Genomic DNA, 17,615 nt, shown 5'->3' on the forward strand with positions numbered 1-17,615 from the left:
GTAGGCCACTTTAATAAGGAATTGTACCAATAGCTCCACATTTAATGAATATCCTGAAAATCAAGTGTACTGAGTCAGACATGGAAGGAAAGCCTGTTGTCTGGACTTTCATTACTTCTGCAAGCATATTTATGACCCTTCATTATATGAACTTCAGTGCTTGTATTATCTGAAGCAGAAGTTAGGTCAGTTTAATGTATTATAATCACTAAGTACTTTTTCCAGTCCTACAGTGCAGGAAAAGAAGTTAATGCATCCCTACAAGTAGTAGTACACAATTAGTACATTGACCTTGTTGTTTAATTTCAGATGATCTTTCTTTCTTTCTTTGCACTTTGACTATCCAGACAGTGGTCCTCCTAGAGGAAATGCAAAAAAGGATTCTACCCACCCATGAATATGAACTCTGTTACATAAATCATTCTCACTGGGAACCAGATTTGATCATTTAACATTCTTTTATTCTTGCTAGAAACAAATTGGCTAGAGTTAACGTACAGTGAGGCTGTAAGTTCTTGGCAGGGTGGATAACTTGCTTTGCATAGCGATGATATATTATTTTTTTTTCCAAGTAAACCTAGAAGTGTCATTTGGAGTCAATGCAGGTGTGCAGTGAAGGTTTTTTGCCAGAGATGGAGAAGATAGGCAGAATTACTAGAACTTGTAGGCAAAATGCCTGAGCAGTGATCTCCATGAAAACGGACGGACAGATATCGAAACCATAGTTCACAACATGGGAACTAAAAGATGGGGTTTGCTCAATTCCAACTTAACATGAATGCATCAAGCTTGATCTTTGCATCATCCTCCACTCCTGACCTTTACAAGATAGAAGTAAACTCAGGGGTAGGACAAGGAATCTAGAGCTGCAATTCCTCTGTGGTATTTCCAGTCATTTCTGGTGACTTATTAGTGGATTTAGTACGGATCAATGGAGCAAGAGTGCGTGATAAGGAAAGCAAAATACAGCACCGAACTACTTAGACATGGAAGCTTTAAGTGGGAGCCCAGTGCTGTTGTACAACACTCCTACACAGCAACATACACTTCTAAATACTTCTAAACGGTGCCATGATACACCATCTATTTTTCTAACTGTAACACCCTTCTCATAAAACTTACCTACATTCACGGATCGCTGTCAAACTAAATATATCCAAGTTCTAAGGCTTAGGATGAAAAGACCTCCCTGTAAGCAATAGGAAAATATGAAATGAGTAGGAGCTGCTTGGACTGAGAATTAGCTCTTTGTAACTTGGTTGCTAACAAAGTAACAATGGGAAAAAAGCAACTGCCTTTCAGGTTGGTCTCTAACAGGAACAGAAGCAGACTGTAACAAAGGATAATGGTTACAGTTGGAATGCTGCAGTGGAAATTAAAAAGATTATTGGAACAAACAGGATTTTTCCTTTATTTTTGTACAATCTGAGGAACAATCCTGCCATTTTAGACAGACATCCTCACTGTCAGTAAAAGCAGAAAAGTGTAACTAGAAATGTAAGGAGAGAACCTTGTTTAGAAATACCAAACGTAGATTAGAAAATGCTGAAGTGAACAGACGTGCCCACATGTGATATTAAGGTCTTAAAATTGCTGCGGATGGCATATGGAAGCAGTAGTTTGAATAACATAAGAAAAACTTCACCAAAAAATAAGAGAAGAAGTTATAAAGTTATATATGGAAGTAATAAATTTATTAATATTAATACTTCTGTTATTTAACCTTACTAATATTAACTAATGATTAATACTAGGAAACCTTTGCTTTTCTAGTTTGGGGAGGATGGCAGCAAAGCTAAGAAGATCTTGACAGTGTCTTTTGGGGAAGAGTAAAAACCAATTAGAAGAGAAAAGAAGTAATACTAGACAATTATATTAGGCATCAAGTTTTACATTTTATTAGATTTAAAATCTGTCTTAATTCATCTTTTGCTATTCCTGCTTATTTCTGATAGTTGAGTGAATAATTTTGAAAGACAGAAAATCTTATGGCCATCTTGACTCATTTCAACAGAGTAATAGAGGCTGGAGCATCACTTAAAATTGTGTTGTTTACCTTTTCTTTTTAAAGGCAATCAGTTATTTCATTTAATCACTCCAATGCACATAAAATAATTAACTGGCTTTTCTGAATGTAGTTCTCAATCTTGATTAATTAAAGTTCAAGGACTTATTTGGCAGTCTTTTCTTGACAAGCTTAACAAAAATCTTTCTTACTTAGAGCACTTTCCTGCTGCTCCTTTCCAAATAATATAGTATTTTATTACAGGAAGACAGTAGAAAATTAATATAAAAAAGTGTTCATTGCCATTTTTGTAGTAGACTGTATTGCATCATAGAGGCCTTTTCTTGTCAGCAGCTGAAGATTCACTCTGTGTTTCTCTCTTTAACGCAGAGGAATCTGTCATCTCAATTGACAGTTCATTTAGGGCTGTCAGTTATTAAATTCAGAGCTAACACAGCTTAATAGTTGCATAGATCACAGCATTTCTTTTAGGAATGTACTGAGTATTCCAAACAGCATTTAAGGCAGAGAAACAACAAATATGTACAAGTGCATAAACCTGTACTTTAGAGAGGCTGTTGTAACCACTTTCTTTCTGATCAAACTCAGAATATTCTAACAGCACAGTCTGGGTTTGTTTCCATCTCTACTATCAGCATTCAGCTTAAAATGGACACTCCATTCCAAAATACCAGCCCAAAGGTCTTAATAGACTAATTTAAATAAGGTTAGATTAATCTTACCTGAACTGTTTTCATCTGAAGGACTATGTCACTTCATCATGTGAAATCAGAAGACATTACAAATGATTGATTGATTGATTGATTGATTGATTTTGCATTTGGCTGAGCTGGAGTATCCAGACCATGACCCATGGTAAAGCTATGCATCAACCAACAAGCCCAGGTTCTCCTAACCCCAGAACTTCATCCATGTGTCTCTTAGCCCAGAGGCTGAAGTGGAGTTGGTGCTGATAAATGTAGACTACCTCAAACATCTGTAATAACTCAGAGCTCAGCATTTTGTCCTTCAGCATATCGAGTTGATAAAATTGCTGAGAGAATATGTATCTGGACTGTGCTTGCTATGGTTCTGCTTGAAAACTCCTTTCAACACAGAAGCAAATGGCATGTGATAGAAGAACAGCACCTTCCCAATCACAATAGAAAGGGTCTCTCTTATATATGTGTGATATAACCAAAGTTTGTTCTCAAGGTATTGAGCACTGGGGTCAGCTAAGAGACATTCTCTTATACACAGAACAGAGAATCTAACATGGTAAAATTTCATTACCACGTAATACTGACCGTATCTTTATCCCTTACAGTGAAAGATTACTTCACTGTATTGCTTCTAATATTTCACTGATTTTTCTTTTCATACTGAGTCTTCAGTATTTTATTCCTTTGTAAAGTAGATTAATGTAATCAAATATTTATAAAGTAGGTTATCAAATTTTTCAGACTCATAGGAATGGATATTATAATGAAAAAATATAATTGATGTCTTACCTTTACCTTACATTTTGTAGTAGAAATATAATCTATTCAGGTCTTGACAACCCCTCAGAATATTCAATATATCTCAGCAGTAGATTTCTGTTGAGAAAAAAACAGCACATTTTCAAAATTTTTCACATCATTATTATGAAGTAACGTTTGTATTTTCCCACCTCATCATTTTGTTCTGTTATGTTGCCCTTTAAGATCTTGACACTGGCAATTGCAAAACACAGACACAAATCCCATTGTATATTAAATCTACTCCAGTTTCCTTACAAACTGATTTTCAGTGCTGGCTATCCTCATCATCAGGAAATCATCCCTGTCTGGTCCCTCAAGGACGGTGATGAGACATCATACAATTTGCATGTAACAAAAGAATGATGTCATGCTGATGATATCCTCAGTATTTAGCAGTAACCATCTGGAGTCTCTTTGGGATTCTGCAGCCCTGTCCAGGCAGACTTGCCAAAGGAACTATGTAAGGCCTAAAGACCAAACCCAGCCATATGCTGGCTGTGAGGAAAGGATGCCATAGTGCTTCCACTGCAAGTGGAAGAAGTGTGGATGCCTGTATCTATCTACTGCATGCTTTCAGCAAACAAATCCCTACTTCCCAACAGGGTCACTGCTATTCACTTCTAACCTCTTTTTCTCCAGTGTAGAAAGAACAAAGTCTCTGTGTTCTTTTCCTTCAAGCAATTTTTTTCTCATAACTCTTTCTGATGTGGTATCCAGGTATCTGCTCTGCTGTTTTCATTTGTGATTGTGGAAGATGCTCTACAGGGGATAGAATCGCTGATGAAGAGAGCATCTCCTTTCTCACTTCAGTCTGCACAGGTTCTTTACAACACCTTTTTTCTTAATAAGGAGCAAGATTTATTTGTCATAAAACCCCCAGTTCCTGTAAAGTGATATCAGTCTGTTTCTTTTATTATTTTGAGATTCCCACTGTCACTAAGCAGCAGGGTCTTGCTCCAGAAATACATTCTCAGACACTACTTTTTCCTCTAAAATAGCAGCACTTTTTCTCTAACTCAGCCAGCTATTTTCTTTTACAACCTTTCTTAGGGAGGTTGCTGGACCTGTCAGGTACATCAATCCCAGACTTGGTATACTGGGAAGAAGGCCTTTGCTCAAGCAGAGCTATGTTACTCAATGGTTATAAAATTCTCAGGCTTTAGAAGCTCTTATAAAAAGATCTGTAATTGCAGCAGGGGATATAATACAGTGGTAATACATGAGAATGAAACCTCCAGAGATAAAAGTCATGAACTTGTTCAAATGTATTGTGTCACACACCAATTTTAGAATAATATTTCTTATCAGGCATTTACTTGAAATACTTTCAACTCATTTGGCAGACTAATTCTTCTATGCCTCACTGCAAATCTCTTGAATGCCAGTAGGATTACTCAATATTGCTGTATCTTAATTTATTGAGCTTCTTTGCCATGGGATATTTAACAGAAAATTAAAGCATTAGGCATAATTAGAACATGACTATATTAATTCCTGTAATGTTGATTATACTGAGTTACTGAAAAGTATTACAACCCTGTGCTGCAGACCCTGTATCACCCATAAACCAGCTGACATTACAGGAGATATATAGCAGAGAATGTAATAAGGAGGCACCAGAGCTTGCAACATTGCAATTGACAGCATGCCCATTGGTTCTAATGCTAGAAATTTGCAATGTTTAATAACAGATTACTAAGTAATTAAGTACTGTTATACTTGCTGAGTTTTATTATTACATTCTCAACTCTTCCTTCGTTCACCTAACCAGCCATTCAATCCTAGAAAGCAAGCAGCTTTGTCAAGCATGGTTCAGCCCTGTGCACCTCTGCAGGTTGCTCTTCATCATCTTGTCCTTGGTGTATCTGGAGATGGATTCCAAAAACACATGCAGCACAAGATCCAAGATTGTTTGATGACTAAGATAAATTTGGCCAACATACAGATCCATAGATCCTTCGTTGCAAAGTTCTTAAAAGCTGGCACAAAAGTCTCAGCCTCCTTGCTGGGGCCCCTGGAACCACTGCATTTTTTTATAGGTAACAGGCAGTTTTTTTGTATTAAGCAGCTCTCAGCATTCATGAGTGATTCCTATGCAGACTCATGGTTATGGGGACATAAGTAGAGATCTAAGGTCCTTCTGAACCAATGTTCCCCTGCTCTTCATCACAGAGGATGTCAATACACACAGAAAAATAAAAGCAGACTTTGCCTGTGAAGGCTGAAGGAAAAAAGATAGCAACTATTTTGGTACTTTCCATTCCATCAGTAGGGTGACTCCCTCAACCACCAGATCTCTATCCATTTGCAATGAGCATATCTGTAGATTACCTTCACCTTGCTCATTCCCCTTGCCAGTGTTAGTCCTGTATTTGGTCTTCTTAATTTTGCTAAGTACTTGAGAAGTGTTTCTTCTTTGTTCCTTCTTGTCTGCCCTTGCTTTCACCTCTTGGGTGCTCTATTGCTTATCTTATTTTGCTGAGAAGTTTCCTTCTTAGTCAAGTAGGCCTGCTGCCAAAATCACCCTCCTCCATGAGAGAATTGCTCCCTCCTGAGCTCTCACTACATTTTAAAAATCAGGCAGCAATCTCAGGCCCTTCTCCCCATACAGATAATTTCACCTCCTAGTAATTTCTTCAATTGCTGATCTTCAGTATGGACCTGAGAGGCAGCACTCTCATCCTCCTTCCTTTGAAGGAAGCTGCAGGAAATTTTTGTACAGATTATGCTGTTCTAGTGCCTGGAACAAAGCATTTTGATAAAAACATTGACATAGGCCCTCCTTAAATAGCGTATGTTTATTTTGATTTGGATGGAATTGAGATTTTTGAGGAGAATTACGCTCACCCTTTTATCTGTCTTAGGCAATGAGTGAACATAAATGTTAATTTCAGTGATCTCAGTGATCTGCTCTTCCCTTTAAGAGAAAATGTTATCTGACTCTGAGAAAATATTTACCTGGGCTTTAAGGATTGCCTCATGTGGCAGGAAGGGATGAATTTCTTTGCAATGAGCTGAGCTTTTTCAGATCCAGCCATGCCAAGAGACACCAGCACTGTCAAAGCAGTTGTTATGAACATCAGTGCTGTAAGAGTGGTATGTCATAGCCAGACTCTAATGAGCTAAGTTTCTTCAAGCCTGTTGAGACATAGGAATCTGAATAACCCTCAAGAAGAGTCTGAGGCACTGAGGAATAAGGCTGGATGGGTTTTTAAATTCACATCTTCTGAGACCCCTACTCAGTACGCAGAAAGTACTAGAGAGTTGCACAGGATGAAGCAAGCTTTAGGATCTAATTAAAATGGCAAATTTATTTTTACTTCATTGGCCTTCACATATGTTGCAAATGAGTTAGCCTTCTACACGTACATTTACTCTACCTTATTCTAGTTTATTCTGTGGGTGACTTCAGGGGACTGCCAGTGCTAAGATGGTCTACTTCTTCAGATGTATGGCTGAACACTGGCATACTGGATCTCTCAAAGTCAGCACATCAGTACTCCAGCCCATGGGAAGGGAAATGGTACGCTCTTCTGCTTGGTGATACAGACTGTTCTGTGACCTAGCAGAGCACGCATCTGTGGGCAAAAGAGATCTTACACAGACTGGCATTAACCAGCAAGGCTCCATGATGTGCAACAAAGATCGAAGATCCCACTCAGTCCTCCTGCCTAGCATGTACTAGCTCATTTAAAGCAATCTTAGTGTCTGGCCTTTGTTTCTCTTTCTGTAATTTACCCCTTCTTCAGGAAAAGAAAAGCCTGCGTGCCAAAGGTTGTACATTACTCTCCTCTAAAAAAACACTGCAAACTCATCAAAAATGACACACAGTCTCCTTGCATTGTCATCTAGGAAGACACTGACTGGACACTGACTGGATTCTTCATCTATAAAAAGATAAATTATTTTAAAAAACAATCCCATTTTATAAAATAGTTCTCTAGAAGCACAGCTTTTACAACAAATGATGTGCTAGAAAGGCTGATACACTAACAAGCCATGCTCACAAAGATTCTGTTGATGTTGATATTCAAAAGGGGAAACTACTTACGTTTTGGTGATCTTCAAACAACACTGAACTCCTTCCACACAGCCCAGCACTAGAGTTCAGACATGCCAATAGGCTCTTTGGCTTTTCTACTTCACAGAAAGTAAGCCAGTACCTTCCAGTTTCTACGTTCTGGGGCAATGACACTTGTGTTATACCATTTTGCACAGACTTTGGCTATTCCTAGCATTCCTTCTGAAGAAGAAAGTTAACAAATTTGAAATGCACTCAGCGTTCAAGCCCTCAGGTCAGTGGTCTGTGCTGCTGCAGAACAGGGTGTTAACATTTGCATCAGTTTATGCTTGCCTTACATGTCCACATTTTCTCCACATAATATCTTTATTTTTACTTAGGGGGGAAAAAAAAAAAAAAAGTTCCAGTGAAAGCTTATGAAGGCTCAGAGAAGAGTAACTTTCATTGTTCAGAACCAGGACCCACTAACAAAGGTCAAAGGACAAAATCTACCTGTTTTGGTGGCAACTCATTCACAGGTAACAAATCAGTTTTCAAAGCACAGTTGGAAGAAAACAGAGGAAGTACTGAGATGTGACCGAATAGGGTTGATGCAACAGGAGTTGCTGTGTGGAACACCACCATCAAAAGCTGAAAGGGAAAACTATGGGGAAAAGGGACACGTGCAGCCACAGACAAGTAGCAGAAGAAGGTGGGATCAGTGCTGAAACACAAGGCAGAGTGGAGAATCCTAACTGCAGGCTGCCTAGGATCAATAAAGTCATCAGTGGCTGTTCTGCTTTGAAGAAAACCAAGGGTTAACACCAACTGCTCTGCTGGCCAGCTAATCTGTTATCTTGCATCATACCGAATATGATTTTACAATGAAAATTAGCTAAATTAAAGCTCTTACAGGTAATACAAAGCCAAATCCAGCAATTCAGTTGTACTATTCTAATCTATGATTAAGCAAGTCAAAACCATTTCTTATTTCTGAAAAAGTCATTGGTGGCATAAAGATGCTCACCACTTTGACTGGGGTGGAAACACAAAATAAAAGGCTGAAAACAAGGAGTCAAAACTGCCTTTACAAGCCTTAAGAATAGTCAAACCCTGCTGAAATAGCAGTGATGATAAGGAGTGTTGGGAAAAGGACAAATGAATAAAGAAGGATATCACAGTGGCTATTTTCTGAAGAAAATGACTGAAATGTTTAAGGTGGACTTAAAACTCATCTCTTTATGATTAACGGCATTAACACACCTAGGAGATTGTTCAGACCGAAAATGTTATGTCCACAGTGCTGCACATAAACAATTAAAAATAGTTTGCTGGTTCTGCTTTCAAGAGCACAGCCTGTTTGGCAAAAAGCATGGCTTTTTTTCCAAGCTCCTTCAGGTAGTCCAGCATAAATAATCTGGGAACAAAGCAAAACCAACAAACTCACACATTACCTCTCCCTACAAATTTTACAAGTTCTGAAAACAAATGTTGTACGTATGATTCCAAATGTGCTGAAACAAATCTTCTACAGCTATGAAAAAGAACATGAGCAGACTCAGTAAAATGAAGGGACTGGAGCACCAGTACCCACTCACACTGTATCTATAAGAAGTAGGAGGGACATACCATTAAAAGGTAGCAGGTCTGGAGTACACAAACAGAAATACAATTTTTTATTAAATTTTTAATTAAATTGTAGGTCCTGTTTACAACAGGATGTTATGGAAGACAACTGGGATCTAAAAGATATTACTTTAACTCACAGGGAACAAACAAGTCTTTCACAGACTATTAAGCACAACTGCTAAGAATGCAGCTGGGTCGGGAAGTGTCTGAACAGCTGACTGCAGAAAGCTGGCATGATGTGCTTGAGAAGGATCACTTCTATACAGGACTTGTTTTTTGTTTCAGCTGGAGTCAGGGCAGTACGCTTTACAAATCTTTGCTCTCATTCAGGAAGAAAATTCTTTTTCCCCGTGTTGCTTCTTGCAAAGTGTACTGGCTTACATATCTTTGTACTTCCTGCTGGCTCAAGAAGCGAATCACCAAGATCTCCTAAATCAGGCAGTTACTGTTAACACACTTGCAAGGTCAGAGATTTATTACGCATTTACTACATTTGAAGTCTGAGGGATTTGGGTGCTGCCTCAGATCTGTTCAAGAAATTGGGAATAATGAGCTCTTGAGGACTACATCATCAGAAGCTAACCATTCGATGTTGAAAAAGATCTTCTTAAATCTTAGAAAGATGCTTACAGAAAGGCTTAGATGTACACCCCCCCCTCCCCACTGACTCTGTATTCTCAGCCCTATCTAGCCAAAACACCGGAGTCTAGAAACTTCCGTACTATTTCACCTTTCACAAAACCTTGGAACAACTTGGGTTGGAAGGGACTTTAGGGCCCCTCCACCCAGATCCAAGACACTGCCCTAAGCTGGGTTGCCACCCAATAAATCAATTTAATGTGACTTCAGGTTAAAGAATTGTCAACTTTCACAGCTTCTTTATGTTGTTCTAATCTTCCATCACTTTTGCACTCCTTTGATAACCTTAATAAACTACTGCAAATTTGAGAACAAAAAGGATGCTGACCTCATGCTGTATGTGGGCTCCTGAAGTGCTTCACAGTACTCCACACCACATCTACGTGCTAGAGGTGTTTGCAGAGTACATGACAAATCAGTTCAAAAGTGTGATGGCAGCCCTCTGCCATATGCAAAGCATCTACCTTTTGAGTACTCTCATACATTTACATACATTTGTATAAGCTATTCTTTTATGCTATGTCTAGCTGGAGCAAGTGCAACACAGTAAATGTATTGAGTGAGCATGTCAATAGTTCGGGACAGACCATAATCACTTCTAAGATTTCTGGATGACTGAGGTCCCCATCCAAGCTCACTGTGTAGTCAGAACAATCCACTTACTCCAAGTGGCATCAGTAGCATGATGGGTGGAGGGAACCTTTCCCTTGAACATAAAGTTCAGCACTGGCAGTCAAGGTGCCAGAAGGAGCTGCATTTCAGTACCAATTACTTTGGAAGTAGCCCAAACCCCCTCATTCATGGCTAAAATCTCCTTTTCAGTTGGAGCTCAGCCCTCTTCCGACCACCTGTATGCTCTACTCCAGAATCCCACGGTTTGGCCTTGGGTCTCTCCTGAGGCTCTTTGCCACAAACTCCAAGTGGGACCTTTCTCTCCAGCAGCAGTGTAGAGGATGTTCTTTACATCCTGTCCCATCTGTACTGGCCCCAGGGCCACGGCATGGGCTATCTCCCGTTTAATGTGTCCAAAAGCCTGCTGCTACTCGGGGTCCCACATTAAGTTATTCTTCAACATCACCTGATAAAGGGGACTTACAGCAATGTCAGTGGTGGCATACCACTTGGCTGCTTTTACTCCAGTTCATACTGGAGCTCTAACACATCCGGTACAGCAGCACTCAGTGGGGTGCGACCTCATTCAGTTAGCCTACCATCAGCCTCCATTCTCCCCTGACTTAACACCTTCTGAGTCTACAGCAGCTATTTTATTTCTGTAATTTCTGATCTCCTTAAGAGATCGTAAGAACTTGATACTACAAACTAGACTGAAAAACTTGATGTAAAATGTTTTTTTTCCCCCACTTCCCCACCGATTTCCATCATTTGTGACAGCCAGAAACCTCTGCTTGGTGAATATAGCTCAGCAATATGTGAAGAAAACATTTACAAGGTTTATGTAAATGTACTCTGATTTCAGGAGAATGCAATTTTTTGTACTCCTTTGTCTTAAACCAATATTTAGAATTGGTTAATGATTAAAATGCTCTTCAATTTTGCATTAATGGTACTGATTTATTAAGCATAATAAATATTACGGACTCTCATACAGAAAAATATACTTCCATTTTTTTATTTTAAAACATTTCTTCTTTGGGAATGACATGGAACTTCCCTGGGGACAGTCAGTGGGGGTTAGGAAGAAGTTCTTCACCAGAGGGCGATAGGCATGGAACAGGCTCCCCAAGGCAGAGGATACAGCCCAAGCTGTCAAGAGTTCAGGGAGCATTTGCATATCACTTATGTTCTAAAACACTCCGTTCCAGACAGACATATAAAATACAGCATCAGAACTTCCAGTATAAATCTTGGAATTCAGTAACTTTGGCAGAAAGTTGTACTGTTTTTCTGAGGAAATTTTTATGTAGTCAAAACTCTTAAATATTTTATAGCAAAGCACTTTTCATATATGTTAGCACACACAGACTCTGATTGAAAAGAGTCCGCAAATGAATCCAGGTTTCCTCAAGTTGTATTGACAGTCTAGATATTTCTTCCAGTAGGCTGTGCTCTGATGAAATAATCTTAAGATGCAACTGAAAAATAAAAATAAGCAGCAGTTAGTAAAATTAACACAGACCAAATTCAGAATATCAGCTTCTTCAGTTACATTACTGAAAGCAAAGTACTGGAATTGAATAAAGACAGTTCTTCAATTCATTCATTCAATTTAATTCCACCTCTCTTTTTTTTTTTTTTTTGCTAGTCTTTCAGAAGCCATTTTCCTCCCAGATATTCAGTAGCTAGAATAAGGCAGCAAAACATCTTACTAGATGTACTGATGCTGCTGAATCTATCCTAATCACATACTTCTCCAAAGGGTAACTTTTTCCAAAAACTGCATCATAAACTCGTGTTCAGCTTAGAAACATCAAAGAGATGCTCTGAGATCAATCAAGATTATTATTTCAATTATCTGTATTGAATAAAGCAAGAAGAATCATGTCAGCACACTCCTAAAGATATGGGGGATGTTTTTTCCTTATATAAAATGTTTTCTTTATAGATAGTAACCTTGGTAAAGCAAAAAGGAAAAGCAGTATTTCAATCATGTACAGAGTCACTGTATTATTAACTGGTAACATTTAATGGATGGAATAGTAATTTTCTCAGCTACAGCATATATCTAGGAGTTTTGATAAGCTCTTAGCTGTCTTCTCTAGAATCTATAACAAAATACATCGTTGTGCATTTAGCACAGGGGGAATTTGTATTTTGAACTGTTTCACTCTACAGATTTAGTTATATTAGCTTGTAGCATTTGCTCTTGTTGACATAACCCTATGTATTCCACTTAACACCAGCAGAAGAAAGAGACAAAGAATATGCACACCTATTTGTCTGCCGTAAAATAAAATCCTGAAATAATTAAGAAATGTGCTGTTAAATAGATACTACCACATACCTGAATGCTTTAACAACTTTCCCATTAAGTTGTAATTAATTGCTTTCCCACAGCTTCACACAGTAGGTAAGAGGGTACAGCAGTATCAGAAGGGTTTTGATTCTCTACAGAATCATCTGAGTAAACGCTATTTTTTTGTTTATTATATAAACATTTTATCATGGTAATTTTCTAACTTCTACACCTCTGGGAATAATTTTTCAGTTCTGTGAACACACAACGTAAAGTCAGACTTCCAATCTCAAGGGGTAAGTGCAGTAAAATGCTTATTTTACTTTCCCAAACACTGTGCACTCTTATTACTTAAAATACAGAAAATCTTAGCTTAAAAATGAACAACCATTAAGAAATTATCTGTGTTACAAAAAATGAAATACGTGGAACAAATAACAGAGTAAAAACCTGTAAAAAAACATGTTTGGTAAGTCTTTTTAAAACCATCCCCAAAAGAAACCATTTAAGACACACAGTTCTAGCAGAGAGTTCACACAGATTTTGTGTCCTTTTGCTGGACCATTTTATTTAGGAGTAACATAAACTTTTAAAAGAATATTGTTACCTTTAAAAATAGCGCAAGGTACGCTTGAGCAAGTTCAAAGTTGTACTTCTTGTTCAGCATCATCCCAATCATTCTCAAGAAGCTCAGCATCACCTCCAAGGAACCACCACCCTCGGGAGCCAAACTTCTCAGTTCTATCTCAATACTAGATGGTCCCAAGTCTTTCAGCAAATTAAGTGAAGCTGTATCTGTGTTCAAACATAGAGCAATCCATCATCATTAACATCTGCAGAAAAGAATCTCAGGAATCCATCCAATGCAATTCAAAACACTTGATACACAGTGATAAAGCAAAAGCTCAAATTTCTAATGTTTCCTTACTATTCTTGCTTTCCACAGAATGTCATCATGCCTCTAATTCATCACGTTTCTCTGAAAAATACATCTCTAACAAGGAAACAACTTTTTTTTTTCCTAAGTCCACCTTGACAAATACAATTAATACCTCTCCATAAATTTCCTTTAACTTCTGTGTCTTTAGATAAACTATGTCTCTGATCAACTAGTTAAGACTGCCATTTTCTATTTGTTTTCAACAAAAAGAAGGGATGAACTTGTATTCTAAGCCATTACAGAAAATATATCCTAGAAGAAAAAAACCAATTACTATTGTCTCTAGCAATCTTTAGTGTTTATTGCTATTGACATTAAGCGAAGTAAAACATAACCTGGTGCATTTAAGGGAATTATTCCTTGTTAAGTAAATTCCTTCTGTTTTTCTGGGGCAGAAGGGGAAAACTTCTCTGTAATAGAAATTTGCAAAATTTACCAGAAACTCTTTTCTCCTCTTCATATATATTCGTCCTCATAATTACTGAAATCAAACCTGCTCTTTGAGAATTGTTTTAGAAAGGAAGAAATAAAAGCATACATGGATGAAAACACAGCTTTTGATATCAAAATTTTTGATGCTGTCAGCTGATTAACATTTCAGTTTCTTTTTACTAAGAAAAGCAGTTTCTTGTACTCTCATATCATTGTAACTACTAGCTGGTTTAAATTTATTTCTATGCATGAGTATTTAATTCCTGTGAAGATAATTAGCTAAAGTAAAGGTGTGATATTAACAGTGCTAAAGGGCTGCGTTAATTCATTTCTGTGCTGTGAGAGATTGAAAAACCAAGCATGGAATACAAAGTGAAATTAGTATACATACAATATGGAAAAGGTGCCCAGTTAAATTGATATTCTACAGTCCTGCTCTGCAATGCAAAACCCCTGCATCTATTCCAATGTTAAATTAGGATGGCTTCTAATGTACCACTACTTATTTGCATGACCTACTTGTCTTTAGAAGAGGTGCTTGTCAAATACCAAGCACAGAACCATGATACCCACCAACATAGTACTGGGAGTGGACCAGCAGATTCCCTGGACTAGGATTACAGCACAGACCCTGCAGCACACTGTTCTTTCAGCAGAGATGATACAGCCTGAGGGCAGCCCAGGGGATCACTACTGCAATGCATCATGGAGTACGTTTGCTCCCTGGTGCAGCCAGAAGCAGCTTAATTTGGTTTTTATATTTTCAACTCTTCAGAACTGCCTCACAGACAAGGTTTCAACAGCTGTCCATTTTTAAATTTCCAGGTCAGTTACATTGCCAAAAATCCGAATTTCAGTGATTCTGTAGCAGCACTGTATCAACAAGGAAAACAGCACTACGTTCAATTCTCACCAGCATCTTAAGTAAACAAATTTCAAGATTAACAAAATGTTAAAAAAATTTAAAAAAACAACAGATTTTGTCAATTATGTCAGTTAAAAGTATGTTTGCTGAAAGTTCAGAAGTAGTCTTTGCAAACAGAATTTGCTAAGCAGATCAGAGTTCTCACGTTTCAATGAACCACCAGATTATTCCTTATCAGATCATTCCCTTCCAAATAATAAAGAGCATATTTTCTGGATGACAGCATCACAACCTCCAAGAACATCTAACAGTCTTAAGAAAATCACTTGCTTTCTCTAAGCAGTTTTTAGCCATTTTGGCTCCATGCTGCCAGCCAGCTTGATCTTTGGTCAAGACTGGATATGTGTTCCTCAGCTTTACATCTACCAGACCATTCTTTTTGCATTTGCTACTGTACTAAGTGCATTTTCCTACATATATTGCAATTCTGGCATTTGAAATGAAACATGCCAAAATATCACTAGCTTCTACACATTAGTGAAATTTCTTAACTTACATTCATTAGTGCTCAGGGCTTCTTCCAGACGAACGCAGAAATCAGATTTCTGGGCCAGTACTCCAATATTTACTATCTTTGACTAAACCATGAAAGAGTTAGTAAATATACATAAGAATGTAAATATATTTACATTTCAGTTATACTCTTTTCCTGACATGATGAAGACTTACAGAAAAGCAGCATTAATGTAAATACATTAAAATTGGTGAAGTCTATAGCAAAATTTCAGTTAGGATTAAAAAGCTCTAAGATTTTATTGTAAAAATACACTAGATAAGCATTACTATGATTTTTTTTTATTTTTTTACCTGTGTATCATTTTCTTGCTCTGGAGCAGCATATCGGGGTATAAGACCGGGAACCGTTGGGATGAAGAAAGGGGCTGACTTGGGAACTTTTGGTGGTTCTCTTGGTTTATTTTTTTTCTGTTAATAAGATATTTGAATAAAACCGTTATCACAGTAGGAACAAGTGGGAATTTTCGTTGTCAAGAAATTTATTTTTAGAATATCACAAAAAATTCATTTTTAGAATGTCACAAGAACTGAAAAGTAAATACACAGAAAAACACTTTACTGCTGAATATGAACTGAATATAAATTATTTAGAACAATCTCTCCCTCAAATCCCAGAAACTGTGATTAGAAATCTTTTGCAATCTTCTACTGCAAAATCCAGAACAACACCTGAAAAGTGAGATCAAGTCCTCTGAACAGATAAATGCAGCTCATAGGTCAAAGACAAACTACCCAGCTGTATGCTAGTATTTTTTGTTTATTCCCTCTTTTTCTGTCTATAGGAATGGCTGCCAGAGGTTTGGTGGCACTTAGAACAGATTTATGGACACTCACAAGATGCACTAAAAAAGAAATACCTTGCTTCAGACAGTTATTTTGCACACTGCACAAATCATTATGGCAAAAGTTACTAAACAGTTTTTCTCAGAGACTGCTAACAGAAGAAACAGCCTTTATTTTACCTACTTCTTCAGAAACAGATACTACAGTAGATAAACAACAGTGTACCTCATAATATTACCTTGATAACATCAAGACTGAGTAGATTTTTCCATCTTGATTCAGGTAGTAAGGATAGAGTTACCAGCTGTTCTCCCAGTTGCTCTGGTGAGTCATATTCTATCATCTCATCACATTTGTCTTCACCTTCTGCAACATCCACATCTTTCAAGAACAAATATATTTTATGAACATATATAACTTTTTAATTATTACAAATAAAAACATGATTATTTATTTTGCAATTTAAAAAAAAATGTGTGTTGCAGATATATGTCTCTTAGTATAATAAATATCTGACAAGCTCCAGTAATAAACTTCTATCTATTGTGCCTTAAAGTTAGAATTTAACAGACAAGACTGCAAAGATACGTTTGCAAAGTAAACAGCTTCACTTTCTGCTTTCTTTTTGCATAATATTACACAGCTGAATCCATGAATGTCCCAGAAAAGCCTAAAATCACAACACCAAAACATTCTAAGTTTTGAGCATCTAAACAGAAGCCTTACATTGACTGAAGAAAAGAAGGGAATCCAAGCATTCTGCCAGAATCAATTTATAGGATTAAAACATGAACACCTATGGGAGAAAATCCTGTCTCCCTAATTTAGGTATTTGGAAAGAAAATGTGGCTAACATTTCAACAGATCAACAGAGCAGGTTACTTGTTCTTTTAAGCAGTCAATAGTTAGGTGTGTCTCTCCTCCAGCTGGAGATCAGAATGTACGCACTTCACCTTACAAGAACTGCTAAAATTTATCATACAAGATCTCCATCTAGAGGCTTTCAGATGCACAACTGTTGGCAGTAAATGCAACTAGAATGCAATTTAGGCTGTTCTTCCACTGGGAATTCAATACAGAAATATGGCAGGTGAGCAAAAGCCAGTCTTCTTGCCCATGTGATAATACACAGCTCTGAAAGTACCATTGCACAAAAGCTGGAGGGGAAAGGAACAAGCAGAAACCCTGTCCCGAATGCTAAACAGAAATATTTATTTCAAGCACCTCTGATTGAGGTCACAATGTAAGGTACTTAAAGCAATCTGAGCTTAAAAAAGCAATCAAAAAGCACAAGCATTCTTATTATCCA

General features: G+C 37.5%; 1 protein-coding gene across 2 annotated transcripts in view; it reads right to left on the minus strand.

The window, feature by feature from the left end:
* Positions 1–11,354: 11,354 nt before the first annotated feature.
* The window catches only part of WDR36 (WD repeat domain 36), a 29,295-nt gene continuing 23,034 nt past the window's right edge, over positions 11,355–17,615 (minus strand). For both annotated transcript variants that reach the window (XM_090131169.1, XM_031609898.2), the window contains 5 exons: positions 16,545–16,687; positions 15,815–15,931; positions 15,504–15,585; positions 13,318–13,505; positions 11,355–11,889 (listed from right to left, as the gene is read on the minus strand). In XM_090131169.1, the coding sequence (XP_089987295.1) occupies positions 11,740–11,889; positions 13,318–13,505; positions 15,504–15,585; positions 15,815–15,931; positions 16,545–16,687 (680 nt within the window). In that variant the 3' untranslated portion in view covers positions 11,355–11,739. The remainder of the gene's footprint in view (positions 11,890–13,317; positions 13,506–15,503; positions 15,586–15,814; positions 15,932–16,544; positions 16,688–17,615) is intronic.

Source organism: Phasianus colchicus, chromosome Z (assembly GCF_987193195.1).
Source record: "Phasianus colchicus chromosome Z, bPhaCol1.hap1.1, whole genome shotgun sequence".
In the NCBI taxonomy this organism is placed as follows: domain Eukaryota; kingdom Metazoa; phylum Chordata; class Aves; order Galliformes; family Phasianidae; genus Phasianus; species Phasianus colchicus.